Source organism: Chrysochloris asiatica, unplaced genomic scaffold (genome assembly GCF_000296735.1).
Source record: "Chrysochloris asiatica unplaced genomic scaffold, ChrAsi1.0 scaffold00077, whole genome shotgun sequence".
In the NCBI taxonomy this organism is placed as follows: domain Eukaryota; kingdom Metazoa; phylum Chordata; class Mammalia; order Afrosoricida; family Chrysochloridae; genus Chrysochloris; species Chrysochloris asiatica.
This window is the reverse complement of record NW_006408595.1, coordinates 10,858,047-10,879,298: the sequence shown is the minus strand read 5'-3', so window position 1 is coordinate 10,879,298 and position 21,252 is coordinate 10,858,047. Positions and strand designations below refer to the sequence as shown.

General features: G+C 38.2%; 1 protein-coding gene across 1 annotated transcript in view; it reads right to left on the bottom strand.

Moving 5' to 3' along the window:
• ANO6 (anoctamin 6) overlaps positions 1-21,252 on the bottom strand; it is a 283,578-nt gene that overhangs the window by 91,463 nt on the left and 170,863 nt on the right. Inside the window, exons 4-5 of the mRNA XM_006865322.1 lie at positions 1,658-1,723; positions 65-352 (exon numbers count right to left, since the gene is read on the bottom strand). Coding sequence (XP_006865384.1) covers positions 65-352; positions 1,658-1,723 — 354 coding nt within the window. The remainder of the gene's footprint in view (positions 1-64; positions 353-1,657; positions 1,724-21,252) is intronic.

Genomic DNA, 21,252 nt, shown 5'->3' with positions numbered 1-21,252 from the left:
TAATTATTCAACAGCAGCTTCCAAATCACCCCAAGACAAGCAACTAATTTGGGTTTAGACTTACAATGCGGCTTCTCGTGGCTGGATTGAAGAAGGTATCTTTATCAAGAATGTAAAAGTCACTCATCCGGTCCTTCTCAAACGGGGCAGTGAAAAACTCTTGTTCGGGCTTGATGAGAGTTTCATCCACTTTGAGGACTTTGGTAAACCAGTTTAAACCATCAAAGGCTGAGAACTGACTTTTCAGATCATTGGGTTTCAGAGGCAGTTTGATGTGCATTAACTCAGCATATGTACATAACACCTCCCAAGGTGCATGTACTTTTACAAATACAAGCTTGTCATCCAAAACCTATAGTGAAAGAGTAGAAACAAACCTGGAAACCATACCAACTAATTTCCCTACATTTGTGAAACACACAGGGTTTTCTTATGCTGGTGGTAGTTATAAAAGGAGAAAGATGCATACATTCAGACACAACACAGATAAAAGTGAAACTTTAGTAATGTTAGATTTGCAAAGCATCATAAATTGTTATCTTAAAGAGAATTTCTTGGTTTGAGTCACTGAGAAAGAAATTCAAATCCTTGTTACAGGTCTTTGATGAACCTATTAATATTTTAATTGAAGAAAACCAAAATTGTTAGCTTGCTCAGCATTGCATCCAAATTGTTATTTGTTAAGTGCCATCAAGTCGGTTCTGACCCATAGCAACCCTGTATTGGGTTTCCAGGAGTGACTGGTGAGCTTGAACTGTAGACGTTGTGGTTCAAACCTACTTTGCAGTCCAGTGCATTTAACCACAGAGTCTATACCACAACTCCACATCCGAATTAGGGACTGAAAATAAAAGCATTAGGACTTTCCTTGTGCTGCTGTATAGTTTAATAAGTTTTTACTTTTGTAAATGTCGAAAAGGACTGCTTAACTTATTGTTATAGCTTCACTAGCATGTCATGTGGTCATAGAAAAGACATAGAAGAATGATACTTATTGATATAGAAATAGATTTACCTCATAATAAAGTAAAAAAACCAAATCAGAAAGCTGTGAAATAATAATTCTACTTTTTGAAAGAGAAAAATGTATATGTTTGAGGAAAGAAAAGTTTGCAAGAAGTACTAGGTTATTCTAGAGAACTGAAATGCAGAGGATTTTCATTATTCTTACATTTTCTAATATTTAATATTACTTATATAATACATAAAAGAAAGTTTAAAAGCTCCTAAGAAGCATAATCTTTAGGTGGTTGTGGTTATATGCCATGGAGTAGATACCAACTCATAGTGACCCTGCATAGGGTTTCCAAGGCTGCAAATCTTTACGGGAGCAGAAAGTATCATCTTTCTCCCTCAGAATGGCTAGTAGATTCCAACAGCTGACCTTGAGGTTAGCAGCCCAACTGGTAACCCGTTATGCTACCAGAGCGCCTTGTATAGTCTTTCAGACATGCATTTATTATTGCATTATAGATCTGCTGGCTTTAGTCAGAATCAAATACACATTCTGTAATGCAGATTTTAATAGCTATCCCCTCCCAGGGTTAGGGCTAAGGTGTGGCCAGGTTGCATGCTTTGAATACCATTCAGCATTCCAAGTGGTGGCAGGTTCCACAGAGCAATGGTCAGCCAAGTAATCAAGGGGGGCAATACTTACTGATCTTGTTGCTTCTAGTTGCAGGCCATCACAAATGAGATTAGACTCATATGCTTGTCTTTTTCTCTGTCAAAAGAAATTGGAACATATGTAAGGCCTTTAGTCTCATCAAAGGCAGCACAGTCCAGAGCTTTCTTTATGAAAAAATAATAAAAACAAATGAGTTTGGACATGATGAAGAGACACATCTGCTCAGAAGGGAATGAAACAACACACACAATTCTGGAATAATTCAAAGAAATTTCTCTCCCTCAAACATTGACCCATTCATGAAGATATAAACATCTAAGTCTACATTAACTGGGAACAATTTAATTGGTAATACTCACAAATATCTACACAATGGCATGTTAGGTGAACATTAAAAAATATGTAGAATACACTTAAAAAACCAGGTGCCATCAAGTCGACTGCAACTTACGGCAACCCTTTGTAGAAGCATGCCCATAAGGTATTCAATAGCTGATGTTTAGCAAGCAAGATAGCCAGGCTTTTCTTCAGCAGTGTCCTTGGGTGGACTTGACCTTCTAACCTTTTGAATGTGTTAACCATTTGTTGTTGTTGTTGTTAGGTACCATCGAGTCTCTGCCAACCCATAGCAACTTTATGCACAGCAGAACAAAACACTGACCAATCCTGGGCTAACTTCACTACTGTTGTCACACTCGAGTCCATTGATGCTGCCACTTGGCCAATCCATGTCATTGGGGGTCTTCCTCTTTTTCTCTGACCCTCCACCTTACCAAACATGATATCCTTCTCCAGCGACTGGTCCCTCCTGACAATATGTCCAAAGTATGAGAGATGAAGTTTGACCATCTTGGCCTCCAAGGAGCTGCACTTCTTCCAAAACTGATCTGTTGGTTCTTTTGGCAGCCCACAGCACGTTCAATATTCTCCTCCAACACCATAACTCAAAGGCATCAAGTCTTCTACGGTCTTCCTTATTCACTGTCCAGCTTTCGCATGCAACTGAGGCTATTGAAAATGTCATGGCTTGAGTCAGGCGCACTTTAGTCCTCAAGCTGACATCTTTGCTCTTCAACACTTTAAAAAGGTCTTGTGCAGCAGATTTGCCTAATGCAATATGTCGTTTGATTTCTTGACCGCTGCTTCCATGAGTGTTGATAGTTGATCCAAGAAGAATGAAGTCCTTGACAACTTTAATCTTTTTTCTGTTGACACGAATGTTGTTTATGGGTCCAGTGGTGAGGATTTTTGTTTTCTTTATATTGAGATGTAATCCATATCGAAGGCTGTGCTCTTTGATCTTCATCAGTAAATGTTTTATGTCCTCTTCACTTTCAGCAAGCAAGGTTGTATCATCTGCGTATCGCAGGTTGTTAATGAGTCTTCCTCCAATCCTGATGCCACGCTTTTTTCATATAACCCAGCTTCTTGGATTATTTGCTCAGCATACAATTTGAGTAAGTATGGTGAAAGAATACAGCCTTGTCACACACCTTTTTTAATTTTAAAACATTCAGTGTTCCCATGTTCTGTTTGAACAACTGCTTTTTGGTCCAGGTACAGATTCCTCATGAGCACAATTAAGTGTTCCGGAATACTCATACTTTGTAATGTTGTCCATAGCTTGTCATGATCCACACAATCAAAAGCCTATGCGTAGTCAATAAAGCATAGGTAAACATCTTTCTAATATTCTCTGCTTTCAGCCAAGATCCATCAAACATCAGCAATTGTATCACCCAGGAATTCCAGATTATATTTGTTGTCACTGTTGATAAGTGCTGTCTAGTTGTTTCTGACTCATAGTGACCCTGCATAGGGTTTCTGAGGAGCTCTGGTACGTAGTGGTTATAAGTTGGGCTGCTAACCTCAAGGTCAGCAGTTCAAAACTTCCAGCTGTTCCACAGAAGAAAGATAAGTTTTCTGCTATGCAGGGTTGCTATGAGTAGGAACCGAGTCCACAGCACACCACCACCACCATAGGGTTTCTGAGGAGTGGCTGGTGGATTTGAACTGCTGACCTTGTGGCTCAAACTGACCTTGTGATCCAGCGCATTATCCTGCAGAGCCACACTAAATTCTCCCTAGGTACCCTAGATTGGAGTCCTGGTGTGGCCCTGTGGATTAATGTGCTGGACTGAAAAGTCAGTTTTGAACCACAAGATCTGCAGTTCAAACTTACCAGCTGCTCTTAGGTAATCCTATACAGGGTCGCTATGGGTTGGAACCGACTTGATGGCACTTAATAACAACAACAACCCTAGGTTGGAAGGGAAGCATATTCAGGTGTAGACTTGTTTAACCTTTTAAAAGAGGTCTTTTGATGATGAAGCAGCTTTACTGCCTTTAGAAGAAGGAAATCAGGGGTTAATTAATAGGAGGACAAGCTCCAAAACCAGACCACTTGGGTTCATGTTCAGGTTTCATTAATTAATTATGACTGTTGGCTGGGAACATAAATGCTCTGTACCTGATTTCCCTCACCTGCAAAGAAAATCTCAGTACTTACCTTTATAGGTTCTCATGAGGATTTTTTGGTTTTGTTAATTGCCATCAAATCAGTTCTGACTATAGCAACCCTGCATAGGGTTTCCTAGGAGTAGCTGGCGAGTTTGAACCACCACCTTTAGGCTCAAATTGACCTTGCAGTCCAGCACATTATCCCACAGTGCAACACCAGGACTTCTAAAAGTCTACAGCACCTAGTATTCTCATGTGGTCTCTCATCCAAATACTAGGTCCAACCTGCTTAGCTTTTGAGATCAGATGAGATTGAACACATTCAGTGCGGGATGGCCTTTGACTCAGGAGGTTTACATGAGTTAAACTACCTAAAACACCTAGACTAGAATTCCCGTTCCTAGTTATAGCAGAAAGGAGTTCTGGTAATGTAGTGGTTACGAATCAAGCTGCGAGACTTAAGGTCAGTAGTTCAAAACTACCAGCTGTTCTGTGGGAAAAAGATGAGGCTTTCTGCTCCCGTAAAGATTTACAGCCTCAGAAACCCTGTACAGGGTCGCTATGAGTCGGAACCGACTCCACGACACACAACAACAAAAACAACAATCATTGTGGTTACAAATCGGGCTGCGAAACTCAAGGTCAGCAGTTCGAAACTACAAGCCATTCCATGGGAGAAAGATGAGGTTTTCTGCTCCCATAAAGATTTACAGCCTCAGAAACCCTGTACAGGGTCGCTATGAGTCAGAACCGACTCCACGGCACATACCCACCAGCACCAGTCCTAGCAGAAGGTATACTGAACCAACCCACCACTAAAGACAACTGACAAAGCTGGATGAAAACAAAGTTTGAACGTTCAGAAAAGCATCAGTTAACATAAAAGAAAGGTAATGCAGAGAGCCTGACAGTTGGGCCACTTTCCCCAGGGAACATCTGACTTCAATCTGAAGAGACCGTGGAAGTACGAGCTGCTGTGGTATGGGCAATGCTAACACATGGAAAACACCCAATAATAATGCCAAGTAGTTGATGCTAAGGAGCTCTGGCAGTGTTGTTGTTGTTGTTGTTAAGTGTCGTCGAGTCAGTTCTGACCCATAGCAACCCTGTATAGGGTTTTTGAGGAGCAGCTAGTGAGCTTGACCCAACCATCTTGCAGTTCAAATGGCTTTGCAGTCTGGCGCATTAACCCACAGTGCCACACCAGGACTCCTCTGACAGTGTAGTGGGTTACAAATTGGGCTGCTAACCTCCAGGTCAGCAGTTAGAATCTGCCAGCTGCTACATGGGAGAAAGATGAGGCCTTCTACTCCATAAAGATTTACAGTCTTGGAAACCCTATAGAGCGTTGCTATCAGTTGAAACTGACTCGATGGAACTTAACAACCACTGTCAGTTGACGTTAAAGAAGGCTAAGGGTCAAAAGATATAAGAACACACTTAGTGTGGTGCTGTAAGATAAGTACTAGACTGTGAACCACAAGGTTGGTAGTTCAAACCCACCAGCTACTCCTCGGAAACACTGTACAGAAAATCACGTGAGTCAGAATCGAGTCGACAGCACTTAACAACAAACATGTATGTAACAAACATTTGCCATTTCAACTTCCTTCACAACTTCAATTCGGTGACAAGGATCCCCTCTTTTTCTCCTCCTTTCTGCCCATTCCTGGTAACCACTTAAAACTGGTATTTGACTGGCTAAATCTAAGTGGAATCCCTAACATACTTTGTGTAGGTATCAGAAACAGAATATTACTTTATTTCTATTTATTTAATAAATAGTTTTATAGTATTTACATCATATGTTAGATACTGTTCTAAGAGCTCTGCAAATAGAACACATTTATTTGCTTGCTATAAATGAAATGTACAAGAGTAACTTGGAGAAGAAATCAGCCACATGTTACAACTTCCCTAAAAATGAACAATTTGCCTAGCACTGCCGGAGTCAGATGAGCCTGAGGACCACTTGAAGGGCAGGCAGCCTTCCCTCTGCTCCCAGAGAGACTGCCCACGTCTCCACCCCCATCATTTCTGCTCAGCTGCCATCCAGTCAACTTTCATTCATAGTGAGTCATGTGTGTCAGAGTAGAACTGGGATTCACAGGGTTTTCAGTGGCTTATATTTTGGAAGTAGATTGCCAGGCATTGCTTCTGAAGTGCCTTTGTGTGGACTTGAGCCTCTAACCTTTTAGCAGTCAAGTGCTTAACCATTAACTCTCATTAAGCCAGGGACTCTCTGCCATCTCTTCAATACAGGTAATTTTTCTATCTTTTGCAGCCTTGACCTGCCAAATTTCCAGTGTCAACTCAAAGAAGGACCAACTCATTCTGCTTCTTGTCTAAGCAAGATCTCCCCTCTAGACCCTGATCCTCTGCACAAGAGGGCAGGGACCCAGGTTCGCTCACTAGCAAACAAGTCAAAAGCAGGATCCATGAATGTATCGTCTGTGTCTTCTTGAGCTAGTCAGGAATAATTTTACACCTAGAAAGCAACAGCTCAGGCCCAAGGAGTTTCACTCCTGTACACAAATGTCCTTCAAGTTAGAAAAAGAAGGGAAATCACTCAAAAGAAGGACTTGTCCTGTGGTTAGCATGTATTTTAAGCTTAAGTATTAGTGGGGAAAATCACAAACTGTGTTAAATGGCTTTATTACAAATTCAAGACTCCCATCATGCACAGTGTCTCCTTCCTGGCTTCTAGCCACCCTACAGTAAGTTGTTCCAAATGTCCACAGTGCTCCTCAAGCTGGACACCTAACTCCCTGATAGGCATCCTTCAGAAAAGTGGCCGCCTCTTACTGTGAACTGCAGGTTCCTTTCTTTCTACCTGTCAATAGCTGGGCTACTTAATGTTGTCACAATATTTCTTCCTTTCATACCTCTTCTCATGTTAACTTCCGCAGTACCTTCTCTTGTTTCTTCATTGCTTCTCAGCCAACCAACACCTCAGATGTTTCTCATCCTTAAGAAAATTAAATTCTTCTATGACTCTGCCATCTCTTCAACTAAGCCACCCATTTTTTAAACCTTGGTATCTTTAGCACTTAAACATTATGACATAGTTAGAATGTAACCAGTGAGTGGATGGTAAATCAATGGTTTTGCCTATTTTGCAGGAATAGACTGAAGGGGCTTAAATGATTGCAGTGTAGCAACTGGGCACCCCTTTGCTATGTTCCAAAACTAACTTCCATGAGCTTTTACTTATGGGTATTATGATATACAACAGAGAAGGAAATATGCAGTTTCATTCTGGAATGTGTTAGCACCAGATAGCTAAGGGACATCCGGACAGTGAAGTGACTTCCAGACATTTCAGAGTCTGAATTATAGATGACAAAAAGGGGTACAGTCCACAGAGCTCAGAATAATCCCATCCAATGGGGAGGCAGTCTATCCTCAAACATACCAAACACAAACTCCTCCTCTTTTGGTTGAATTAAATGTATTTACCATGATGATAATATGCTGAATAGTACATATTAGACATGGTTTCTTCTCTATGGTGTTTCCACATTGAGGCTGAACCTTATCAAGGATTTTTGCTCTTGCAGTATTGGTTTTTTCTCTTCCTTACTCCTGAGCATAGTAGGTAGGTTCACAGTGTCAAAATTCAAATCCTGGTTCTGTCATTTATTAGCGCTATGACACTGAGCAAATTACTTAAACTCAAAAACCATCAATGGCTTCATTTCAAAATTGGAACAAAAAATAGTTGTACCTAGAGTTGTTTTAGGGGAGCGCAGTGGGAGTAGCACTAGACGGTGGACCACAAGGTCCATGAATTGAGCCTACCAGCTGTTCTGTGGGAGAAAGGTAAGGTTTTCTGTTTTGGCAAAGATTTACAGACTCGAGAATCCTATATAAGGTCTCTAAGAGTCAGAAGTGACTGGACAGCACTTAACAACAGAATTGTTTTTAGGATTAAATGTGACCATGGGTATAAAGTACTCAGATGATGGTTGGCATATAATAAACTCTGTAGAAATGTTAGTCATCATTATTTATTATCTTTGTCTTCAACCGTGTTCAACTTCCTTAATCTTAAACTCAAACCAAAAACCATCTAGTTTGCAGGTCATAGAGATCCTCCTTTCCATTTTAATGCAAACATCTGAACAGAATAGGCAACCTATCTCAACCTGTCTCCATACTGTGCATCCTTTGACCCCTAACTTCCCTAATACCACGGACCATTTTATTGGAACTCTATGAAGTTGAGCCACTCAGCCCTCTCCCTGGTTGACTCTTCTATTTTGGCACTGAATTGTCCTGATCCTTAGACCATTTCCTTTGATATCTAATGGATATACAAAACCTAAAAGCCAAGCCCACTGCCACTGAGTCGATTCCAAGTCACAGTAGCCTTAGGGTTTCTGAGGCTGTATATCTTTATGGGAGCAGGAAGCCTTATCTTTCTCCTAAGGAGTGCCTGACAGTTTGAACTGCTGACCCTATAGTTAGGAGTCCAGTGCTTTTCCTACAATGCCATCAGAGCTTCAAATGGATATGTGTAAGGGGGCTTTAAAAAGTTCGTGGAAAAATAGAATTGAAAGATAATGGGATTCTTTATCTTTTCATTCTCTGAAGGATCTGAACACATCTTTGTGTGTCCCCTCTTTGGCCCCATTTCTATGGGTAACAGGGAGATCACTGGTAAGAATGCATAGCCCATGTGAACGACATAGATGCAGGAAACATTAGAAATACTTCTCTCTTCAATTCATCTTAATAGCTTGATACAACAGTTTATCTATCATAGAGATGAACTGTAATTTATTTAACCAATCTCAAATGATTGGATATGTACGTTGTTCTTAATTTTTCACTATTGTGAAAATCCTTGTAGAGCAATACCTGTGCGTTTATTATTACTTCTTCAGGGAAAAGTCCTAGAAGCAGAATTGTTAAATCAAGGAGTGTATGCAATTTTGAATTCTTTAATATGTATTGCCATACTGCCCTCCAGAAAGGTTGTACTGATTTATTCTATTTTAGTTCTTATGTAGTTCTTTACAAAGAGCTCCTGAGATATTTACCTGATCTCTCTCAAGATAATTGGTAGACCTTCGAATTGGTTTAGAATGCCCTCTATTTTACCACTATAAATTCTTAAACAGTTGAATCAAATATAGGACATTTTATTTGCTTAAACATGTTAATATGTCACCTTGGTGTTACTTTAATATGACGGTTCTTGTAATTTTCCTTTGTCATGGCAATTCACAAAGAACCAGTGGAATACTAAAAAAAAATAATCAAATCAGATTTCCTGGCTTGTTAGGTAGCTAAAGTAAATTAACATAAATGCTAGATTTATCAAATAGGAACATATCAGGAAAGGACTGCTTACTTAAGAAAAGACAGCTTAAGTTTTTAATATGAAGTCATCATCTTCACTGTAGAATTTATACTTGGATAAGTTAACAGTGTCCTTGATATTTAAAAAATTATGACAGAGCTGTCTTTCCATGTTAAGAATGAAAGATAATTAATATGGCTTATTTCCCAACATAGCCATAGCTCAATATATATTTGCTGAATATTTGAGTGAATATTTGAATAAATGAATGAATATTTGAGGTCACATAATTTTTAACTAAAAATTATCTCGTGCCTTGGTTGGAAAACCTTACATATGAAAAGCTAAACTATATTCTATAGTCTATGATCTGTAGTTGGCAGAACAAAATGATTACTCTAGTCTCAATAGCTCTGAAAAAAGCTCAGTCATAAATTAAATTGAGCTGCAAATTTCTATATAACTAGAGGAACAAATACATCTGTATTGCAACCCAGATCTATTTTTTTAGCCGATTTTCTAGTAAAACCAAAACTAATTAAGCCAAAGTGGCTATAATTATTGAGGAACCATGTATATCACAAAAAACATGTGTATGAGGTTTGGAGCGCGATATTGGGTGTTCCAAGAGAAAAAGAACGAAAGCACCTATCACATTTAGAAGCCAGATTTTTATTCATACCTCTTTTGAGAGGTTAATAAAGCTATCAGAGAAAATAAAGAATAAAGCGATCAAAATCTAAAAGGACAGACTAGCATTTAATTAAGGAATCTTTCTGTCCCTAAGTACCTTAAATTACACATCTCATTTAGCTTAATAAAGTTATTGTTATTAAGGACTGACTTGTGAATTTTACAGTAGTAATACTGATTACAAATATCAATTTCTACTATTTTCTTCATGTCATCCAGCTTTTTCTGCATAAAAAGCACAAGTTGTGATATTTAAGAACTAGAAGTGTTGAATGCACTGTGGTGATTGATAATAAAGCACAAATCAATTGAGATTAATGAAATATATGTAGAGATCAATGTCAAATATTGTTACAACTTTTTTAGTCAAAGAACTGATGGTTCTGTCATTATGTTTTAAACTAGTTTTTGATAAACCTAACTAAGATGCAGTAAGTTAATAAGGCACTTTAACTTCTGCAAAAAATTACTGTCTAATTACTCTAAGTGCTATTTATTAGTTTTATATCATGTGCTCAAAAAGATTTGATAAGCAGAATCAATCATTTAATCGGAATTTAATCTAAATTCACTTTCTGGTGAATTACATGTTAAAAAACATTTAATTTTAGTGGACCCACCTGATGAGGAATTAACTCAATGGGTAAAGTATGCTCACTAAAGGACAGAGATAACAGATGAGCATTTTCTTTTTTTTTTTTTTTTGAGCATTTTCAATAAGGGCACAGTGGGAGTGAATATTTAGCTGAAGTTCACTTCCAACTTTTTCTCTTTTAAATTAACATTTTTTTGTCTAATTAAAAAAGACAAATATGTTCATTATAGTAACTTTGGAAACTGAAATTTTCAAAGAAGAAAAAAATATCATCCACAAGCCACTGCTTTGATAGCTACTGTAAACATTTTAATGCAGTGGTTGCCATATATACCTGCTTTTAAAAAGAACTTTGAGAGAATGCTTAAAATGTAGATTCTTGGGCAATTCCTCTGGCAGTTCTGACTCAGTAGGTAAGGGGGTGGTGGTGGTGGTGGTGATGTGCTGTCGAGTCGGTTCTGACCCATAGCGACCCATAGTACAGGGTTTCCCAGGCTGTAAATCTGTACGGGAGCAGAAAGCCTCATCATTCTCCTACAGAACTGCTGACTTTGAGGTTAGCAGCCCGACTCATAACCACTACCCTATGTTGTTGTTTTTAAGTGCCATTGAGTTGGGTTCCAACCCATAGCAACCCTGTATAGGGTTTCCAAGGAGCAGCTGGTGAACTTGAACTGCAAGCCTTCCAGTTCAAGTGGACTTTGCAGCCCAACGCCTTATCCAACAGTGTCACACCAGGACTTCTATGCTATTGTTGTTGTTAAGTGCTGTCCAGTCACCCCTGGATAATCTATTTTTAGCAAGCAAACTGATTATGCTTATTATCCTGAATGATTAAGAAATACGACTTTTTTAGGGCACACCTTTCCTGAACAGCACATGTATGTATCCACGCACAGACAATGCACAAACATGTACATGTGTATACATGCCATTGTTCTTTTGTGACTATTTCCTCCCTTCAAGCTTGCCCTTTGAGAGAACTAGGCATAGTTGCTTCTTCTCAATCTTCAAGACGATCCTTTAAATAAGTGAGATGTGACTGCGGGTACCAGCATCTTCATTCAAACCTAAGGCCAGATCTCACACCGACCAATCAGAAAAAGAGTTTTTTATTCCAAATCTTTGTGACTATGTTGTTCAGGGACCCAGTGAATTGAAATGAAAGAACGAGGTTTTAGTTTTGAGGGTTTCATGATCCTTGTGTTTATCTGCTTCTAAAGTTTAGGCCATTCTTATTTTGGAAATAAGAAGCAAGATTTGGATTCATTACTCTTATGCTGAATATTCAAAATTAAACCCAAACATGCTTATACCAGCAACACATTTCATAGCTGTAATTTGAAGCTGCAGATTCTAATTTAATTTATTCTCTTAACTTATAATCTTAGTATAATCAAATAGGGTGTAAAGGAAGGAAGAAAGATAAAAATAAAAAGACAAACTCCCTGCCTCAGTCCAAAATATTAGAGAATTAAGGTTAAACCTAATTTCATTCCCTAGTACAAGAAAATGTATACAAATTGTCTAGATAGGTAAAACTACCTAACACTAGTTAAAATGATCTCATCTGAATCTATCTTGAGTCTTAATTTTGTAATTTTTAGATGATTTGTAGCAAATGTGTCCTTTCCAGGAAATCTTTTTATTTTGTTCAGATTCTCCATACCACTCTTTTATCATTCATTTATTTCTTCAATTTGGAAAACTGTAAACAGTTTTAAGGCTCTTCAATCATGGCTTTCTCTGTATAATGGTGGTGGTGGCTGTGTGCCGTGGAGTCGGTTCCAATTCTTAGAGACCCTGTGCAGAGTGTAAATCCGAGGTTGTAAATCTTTACAGGAGCAGAACGCCTCAACTTTCTTTCACAGAACAGCTGGTAGTTTTGAACTGCTGTCCTTGTGGTTCGCAGCCCGATTCATAACTACTACGCTACCAGAGCTCCTCCTATATAAGAGTATAGGGAATAAATTCATCTTCAGAGAGAACACTGGATTTCTTTGACTGTTAGGAAGCTCAAAGGCAAATCTGTAGTTTACCTCCAACTTCTGAACAAAATTTTATGGTGTGACACAGTAGGATAAGCATTGGTCTGCTAACCACAAGGTCAGTAGTTCAAACCCACCCGCGGCTCTTCAGAAATGCTATAAGAAAGAACTTGGAGAGCATGCTTAAATATATGTAACCAACTCAGGCACTTATTTACAATAGTAAGTATTTTGTTTATATGCCATTTTATTTTTCTGACTTTATATTTTTCACCCTGATTTCCTAATCTAATTAGTTTTATCATGTGTACATTTCTGTGGTGGTGGTGGTTATGTGCCGTGGAGTTGGTTCCGACTCATAACGACCCTGTATAGAGTTTCCGAAGCTGTAAATCTTTATGGGAGCAGAAAGCCTCATCTTTCTCATGTGAAACAGCAGGTAGTTTCGAACTGCTGACCTTGAGGTTTGCAGCCTGATTCATAACCACTATGCTACCAGAGCTCCTTGTACATTTCTGTATGTGATCTCAAATACTTTTCAATTTAGTGAATTATAAATAAGTAAATTATTTTAATACAGGACTAACATAAATATACATGTAAAAGTTGGACAATGAACAAGGAAGACTGTAAAAAAATTGATGCATTTATTTGAGTTATGGCATTGGATGAAAATATTAAAAGTACAATTGACTACCAAAAGAACAAACCAATTTGTGTTGGAAGAAGTATAGCCAGAATGTTCCTTAGAAGCCAAAATAGAGAGACTTTGTCTTTGATACTTCAGACATATTATCAGGAGGGACCAGTCCCTGGAGAAGGATATCATGTTTGATAAAGTGGAGGGTCAGAGAAAAAGAGAAGAACCCCAACAAGATGGATTGGCACAGTGGCAGGAGCAATGGGCTCAAATGTAGCCACGATTACGAGGTTAGTGAAGGAATGGGCAGTGTTTCATTCTGTTGTGCATAAGGTCGCTATGAGTCAGTACTGACTCAATGGCACCTAACAACAATAACAACATGAATATAATTAAGAAGCTAATGACTATAAAACTTTTACATTACATGTTAAAGCTAATAATGAATGGAATTTGGATTATCTACACTATTGTTGTTGTTAGGTGCCACTGAGTCAGTTCCAACTCATAGCTACCTTACGCATAGCAGAACAACGTACTACCCGACCCTGGACAACCTCACTATGATGGTTACACTTGAGCCCATTGCTATTGTCACTGTGCCCATTCATCTCATTGGGGGTCTTCTACCTTTTCGCTGATCCTCCACTTTACCAAGCATGATGTACTTCTCTAGGGATAATACATACAAAATATGAGACATGAAGGAGCATTCTGGCTGTACTTCTTCCAACACAGATTTATTTGTTCTACTGGTATATGCGAGATGTTCACAGGAGCTCTAGTAGCATAATGGTTACAAGTTGGGCTGTTAACCTCAAGGTCAACAGTTTGAAACTACCAGCGATTCTGCGGGAGAAAGATGAGGCTTTCTGCTTCTGTAAAGATTTACATTCTCGGAAACCCTATGCAAGGTTGCTATGGGTCAGAACTGACTCAACAGCACTTAAAAACAACACAACAACAACAACAACAACTGGTAGTCCATGGCACTTTTAATTTTCCAACACCATAGGTCAAATGTATCAACTCTTCTATGGTCTTCATTACCATAGAAAAACTGATACATACTTCACTTTCACATGCATATGAAGCTATTGAAAATACCATGTCTTAGGTCAGGGACATTTTAGTCTTCACACTGACATCTTTGCTTTTGAACTCTTTAAAAAAGGCCTTGTCCTAGTTTTTTTTTTTTTTTTTTTTTTTTTTGCCTAATGTATTACGTTGTTTGATTTCTTGACTACTGCTTCCATGAGTATAGACTGTGGATTCAAGCAAAATGAAATCATTTACAACTTCAGTCATCTCTTCATTTATCATGGTATTGCTTCAGTGATAAGGACTTTTGTTTTCTTTACATTGAGGTGCAACCCATACAGAAGGCTGTAGTCTTTCATCTTCATCAGTAAGTATTTTAAGCCCTCTTTGCTTTCAGCAAGCAAGGTTGTATCATCTGTATAACAAAGGTTATTAATGAGTCTTTCTCCAATTCTGATGCCATGTTCTTCTTCATGTAATCCAGCTTCTCGGACTATTTGCTCAGCATACAGACTGAATAAGTATGGTGAAATAATACAACCCTGGCATCTTATTAGCCATAAACAGCCATACATTTAATGACTTACAACTTAATGAGGAGTCATGCCATGTGATTACTTCAGCAGATATAAAAAAGCATTTGATACAATTTAAAACTCAGTTACTATAAAAACTCCAAGCAATCTAGGAATATATGGGAAAGGAAGAACAAAACTCTCATCATTTGTAGACAATATGATCTTTTGAGAAAATTCAAAAGACTCATTAGAAGCCTGAGAACTAAAATAAATTGTAAAGGCTACTAGATAGAATATATAAAGATCTTTTACACACAACAGTCAATCACAAACTGCAATTGTGGATGTTCTTGACAGCCCCTCACCCCTTAAAAAAATCACCCATTTCCCCCTCCAAGACTGAAACTCAAAGGGAACACATGAGCAGGCATGTAAGCTTGTTGGCAACCTTGTTGGTCTGCTGGTGAGTGGAAGAGGGGGAAAGGCAGCATTGAAGAAATGGGCTGAGTTCAACCATATTGCATAGACTCCTGTTAACCTGGAGATGAGAGAGAGAAGAGGAAGGACTGGTTGGTCCTAAGTATGGTGAGACCTGGGGACTCCTGAGCCCATGGACAAAGACACAGCCACGGAGGGCTAGAGCTGAAAGTGAAGCATCCAGCTGATATGAAGTGAATAGAGATGCACAAGAGCGCCCAAACTTGCAGATGTACCTATTTGACCTAGCCTTGATGGCTTGATGATCAGAACTCAACAAGAGAAAGATTTTTAAAAAAATTTTTTTGATAAAGGAAACAAGTGTAAATTGCTACAATTTGATAAACTTGACCTATATTTATGGCTGTAGTAGCTCAAAATACCAAATGAGAGGGAAGGAATCTTCACATCAAGTGTCAATCCTCTCCCCTCTGTATACTGGGTTGAAGGGATAGGCAACTTAGACATTGGCTACATAAAATGAGGGGGCAATAAAGGCACGAAGTAACTAGCTTACAAGTTTTCAAGAGGGAGTTTAGTTTAAGAGTGTGCGGGGGAAGGTAGAGTCCCAACTGAATAGTTTTCATCTTGTCTAGATGGGTCTGGTTAAAAGAGATGGGGATAAGATTCGTATGATTCAATAGTGAGTAATTGTTATCATGACTAATTGCGACTGTCACAACTGTAAAGGTAGAAGTTTTGTAACAAAAATTGGGGAGCAGTTAATCTTACAGTCCAGAAACAGACGACCCTAGGACCATCAAGGGAGAAGAGCATGAGCGGAATTTGGGACCCTATTCAGAGAAAGTGACATCAGAGATGGAGGCAGAGATGAGGACATGGAGAGAGAGAGCAGCTGAGGACTCTATAGATTCATGGAAAGAGAGGGACTGAGAGCTGGCAGCCAGGATGCAGGCTTGCAGAATGTGCCCTTTGGTGGTGTAAATTATTATATATGCCTTAGTGTTTTTATGTACACCAGCCCCCTGCCCCCAAAAAACAACACAAAACAAAAACACCCAGAGGGAACAAAAGCAAATACTGTTGAATGATGATGCGTGGAGGAGATTGTAATCATTGCAATGAAACAATGAGTATCAGTGTAAAACTGATATTCTCCCATGTAAACTATCATTCAATTACAATAAAAACTGAAAAAACAAAACAAAACAAAAACAAAACAAAAAACCCATTGACATCAAGTTTCTGACTCAAAGTACTCAGTATCATAGGACTTCTGAGATGTGGAAGCCGACTACCACATCCTTCTCCTATAGAGTGGCTGGTGGGTTTGAACAGCTGACCTTTTGGTTTGCACATACATGCTTAACCACTGTGCCACAGTGTCAGAAGATCCTTCTTCTGACAACAGCAAAAAAAAAAACAAAACACCCCACATTAAAAAAAAAAACAAAAAAAACAACTAAGAATAGTTCGTTAAAATGTACAAGGTCTTCACGAACATTATTACAAAACTTTACTACAGAATGTAAGACCTAAGTGAATGGAATGAGGTATTGTGTTCATCATAATAGAACTTTAATCATTTCCAAACACATCTTATCCAGTTTCTAAGCAAACAGGTCTAGCCACATGATCATCTGAAACAACGGATAAAAAGGCTAAAAACTCACAGGGTCTATAATCAATTAGCCAACTCTCACAATAATTGTAAGTCTGGATATAATTTAGTTTGATCATTAATTTTTCTCTTTTCTGTGGTCTTCATTGGCTACACTCTTCTACTACATATGTAAACTTAAATCTCTATATATAAACTTTTCATTAATTTCTATGAAATAAATATTCTACCAATCTCTAGGAATAAATTCTGGTAATAAAAAAAAAAAATAAGTAAAACGTATTGAGGACAAATTTTACAACATTGTTGTGTGCTATATAGATCTTTCCACGCTCTTACTCACTATCTCAATTATGCCATTACTTAGTTATGAACATCTCTATCTGAAGGAAGACAAGTGTCAAACAAAACAAAATTCAAAAGAAATCAAATTTGCCACTTGTTAGCAGTGCTGCCCAAAGGAAGTATGAAGAAGGAAGCATTTACTAACAGAAATGAGCTGAAGGAAATGGAGAATTATATGGGAATTTGCTTTGTTTAAAACATCTTTGCTCCTCACAGTATGAATCAAATATTTAGATATTTGTAATTGTATATTGTACCAGGCAGTGTTGGCTGCTGGCCAAAGAGACATTCCCTACTTCTCGGTTAAGAGAAGATTGACTTTTTTTAGATATTGGGTAACTCAAGACAAAAACATCCAAACTTGACTGCTCTATGTTAATGGTGGCAATTCCATTCAGACTGGTGATAAAATATACATTGGAATACTGTTCACAGCAATAAATAAAATGCTGATACATGTTACAACACAGATGGGCCTCAAAAACTTGAAGTTACATGAAATAATATAGAAGCAATGATTGCATATTATATGATTCTACTTATATGAAATTTCTAGAAAAGACATATCTATACAGACAGAATCAGTAGCTGGCTGGGTGTTAGGAGCAAGATCAGACTACAAAAAACTCAAGGGACTTTTGCAGGAGGCAAAGAAAATAGATTGTGGTGGTGGTTGTACAAATCTAAAAATTTATTGAAAATCATTAAATTGCACATTTATAATGGGTGAATCTTATGGCATTCAATTAAACCTCAATAAAGCTGTTATTTAAAAAATAAACTAGACAGTGAGTTATGAAGGGAAATCTTGTAAGGCCCTGTAGAAAAGTTTTCTTCCCACTTAAAATAAGGTTTTCGATTGTCCCGTCCTAACTCTGGATGCCTGGAGCTGCAGCTTATGGCTGTGGGGAACCAGTATAAGAGAAGCCATCATATCGAGGGCAGAAGGATGGAATGAACCTAAATTCTTGATGGCCTCAAGAAGCCAATAAATTACCTAACCCAGAAACAACCCTATCCAGAATACTTTTGTTATTGTTGTTGTTGATGATGGTAAAATGTATATAACATAAAGCTGGTCATTTTGTTCTGCAATCCAGTGGCATTAATCATTCTCACAATGTTGTACAACCATCATCACTCTCTGTTTCCGAAACTTTTTCATCACCCCGAATAGAAGCTCCATTAAGCATGAAATCCTCCCTCCTCTAAGATAGCTGGAGTCCTGGTGTGGCACCGTGGGCTAATGCGTCAGACTGCAAAGTCGTTTGAACTGCAAGATCGGTGGTTAAAACTCACCAGCTGCTTCTTGGAAACTCTCTACAGGGTCGCTATGGGTCAGAATCTACTCAACGGCACTTAACAATAATAACTATGATAGCCACTAAAGTACTTTTGTCTCTATGTAATATTAGTCTATTCTGCAGAGTTCACATAAGTGGCATCACATACTCTTTGTCCTTCTGTGTCTGGTTTATTTCATTTAGCAAAATGTTTTCACGGATTATCCATGCTGTTGCATGTATTAGAATTTCATTGCTTTTTATGGCGGGATCCAGACTACTTAAGTGAGAAAATCAGTATTTCCTTTTAACCATTTAAGCTATTTTTAGTTTGGTTTCTGTTACTTCCAGCATAAAATATTCAAAGTGATTCATGAGCTAAGTATAGTAAAGAGTTTGTTGTTGAAACAACTTATTACCATCTCCATGTAAAACCCAAATGTAAATGGTTTCTGCATTTTAAATGGTTCTGTGAAGTCTCTGAAATGTTCTCACTAAAATAAAAGAACACGCTGTTGTTGTTAAGTGCCTTCAAGTTCATTCCCACTCATATATATGTCCTTGTATAGGGTTTCCAGGGAGGTTCTGGAGTTTGAACTGCCGACCTTTCGTTTTGCAGTCCAGTGCTGATCCTACAGCACCATACCAGGAGGAACACAGTTACATGATACTGGGCATTTGGCTACGAAAAATGTTTCTCCTTTGCTCATAAGAGACCACTTACTTCTTTATTATGTTTCTGATGTTTGCAACCATATCACTTCTACATTTTTCTACCCCTAGAAATATATTTAACAATAATCTTTAGCTCAGCCACTGGAAAAGTCCATCTTGGTGTTGCTTTAGGAATTCAATATGATTTAGATACAAATATATTTCCCTCCAAGAAAAATTGCCTTCCTTTGGTGTTGTCCTATATCCTGAATAAGGCCTGAAGGGGATGTGACAGAACTCACAAATACTTTTTCAATTAATAAAAATGTGACTCCAAAGCCAAGCTTTGAATTTTTTGAGGAATCTAAATGAAGTAATATGTACAAATACTGACTCAAAACACTTCAAGGCATGGCTTATAAAAACCAACATCACAGTATATCAATCCATGAGTTCAAGGATTGCTAAAATTAACGATGATTTTTTTCTCCCCCTCCTGATTTATGAGAGCTACCCGGGGACCTATGTTTCTGTCTAAAGCAAATGTAGAACTTATTAATAATGTAAGCTGCTCTAGGGCCATTCACCATGGCAGTAAAGTTCTTGTCTAAAACCAGAACTGTTTCCTTTATACTTTAATGGATTAGATCTGTTTAACTTACTTTATATAGTGCTCAATTCAGCTCCACTGACATATGGATATTTAATGAATATTTGATGATGGTGACTAAGACTGCATAGAAGACATCTCAGTGTCCACAGGAAGATGATAAAATACTCAAAGCTATTTTGCTCTCACATAAAACTGTGTAAAGATGATAAAATTGTATAATAACAGAGTAAGAGTCATGCCTCCATACTTACAGTTTTAAGAAAATTTCAAATAAAAGGGAACAATACAAGAGCTGGTATTTAGCATCACATATGTGTCCAGAATTTATGTAATATTTACATATGCTATTTTATTTAATCCTAACCATAATCCTGTGGACTAGGTATTGAGATTAGCATTTTCATGAATCTAACATTATTGATTGTAAGATGAGCCATTATTTTATGTACCAATAAGAAAAAGCAGCCCATGAAATTATGATACACCATTAGTACATGCAGTGCAATTTGAAAGTTATAAATATGGAAAAAATAAGCATCTAAAAAAATATTAGAAGAATATTGAGAAGAAAATTTACCCCAGTCACATAGCCACTTGTGTGGCTGGGACAAAGAAAAGTTCACTGTCCGCCAAAGATTTGTATGTCTCTTTCAAAGCATGGATTTCCTGCTAGAAGTGGCTACCAGCCAAAACTACGTTTTCCACCTTCCTGAATTCTGACTAACAGAACGTTGAGCACAATTGATGTAGTCATTCCAGGACAAAGTGGTGGAGATGTGCATGAGCTTTCTCCACCCTTCTAGCTGTCACACCTGCCAGTTATGCTGATACATACAGTCTTGGACACTACATGCTGAATACAGCAGAGTCACTGTACAAGCCTGGGGTCATGAATGACTGCAAGGTGTAGAGCCCCACACCCCAATCCTGTGCCAAACAGGATTGCCACATTTGACGGTGACATTAGCAACAAATAAACTTTTATTTTGTTAAGCCACTGTAATTTGGAGTTCGTTACAGCAACTAAATTGACTCCAATTAAACACAGGGCAGAGTTAGGATTGCAATGCTGTCTTTCAAAGCCTGAGGTTATTCTGCTGAAGCATGTAAATATGAAACTCCAAATTTAACAGCAGAGTGGTTATGAATCGGGCTGCTAACCTCAGGGTTGGCAGTTCGAAACTACCAGCTGTTCCGTGGGAGAAAGATGAGGCTTTCTGCTCCTATAAAGATTTACAGCCTTGGAATCCCTGTGCAGGCTCACTATGAGTCAGACCTGCCTCCACGGTACTAAACAACAAAACAAACTACGTCTTGAAATGGTTGAACATCAACCATTTCCTTTGGTACAGTGACTGTGTATTCCTTCCATCTTCTTTTGATGCTTTCTGCATCATTTAATAATATGCCTAGAGAATCCTTCAACAA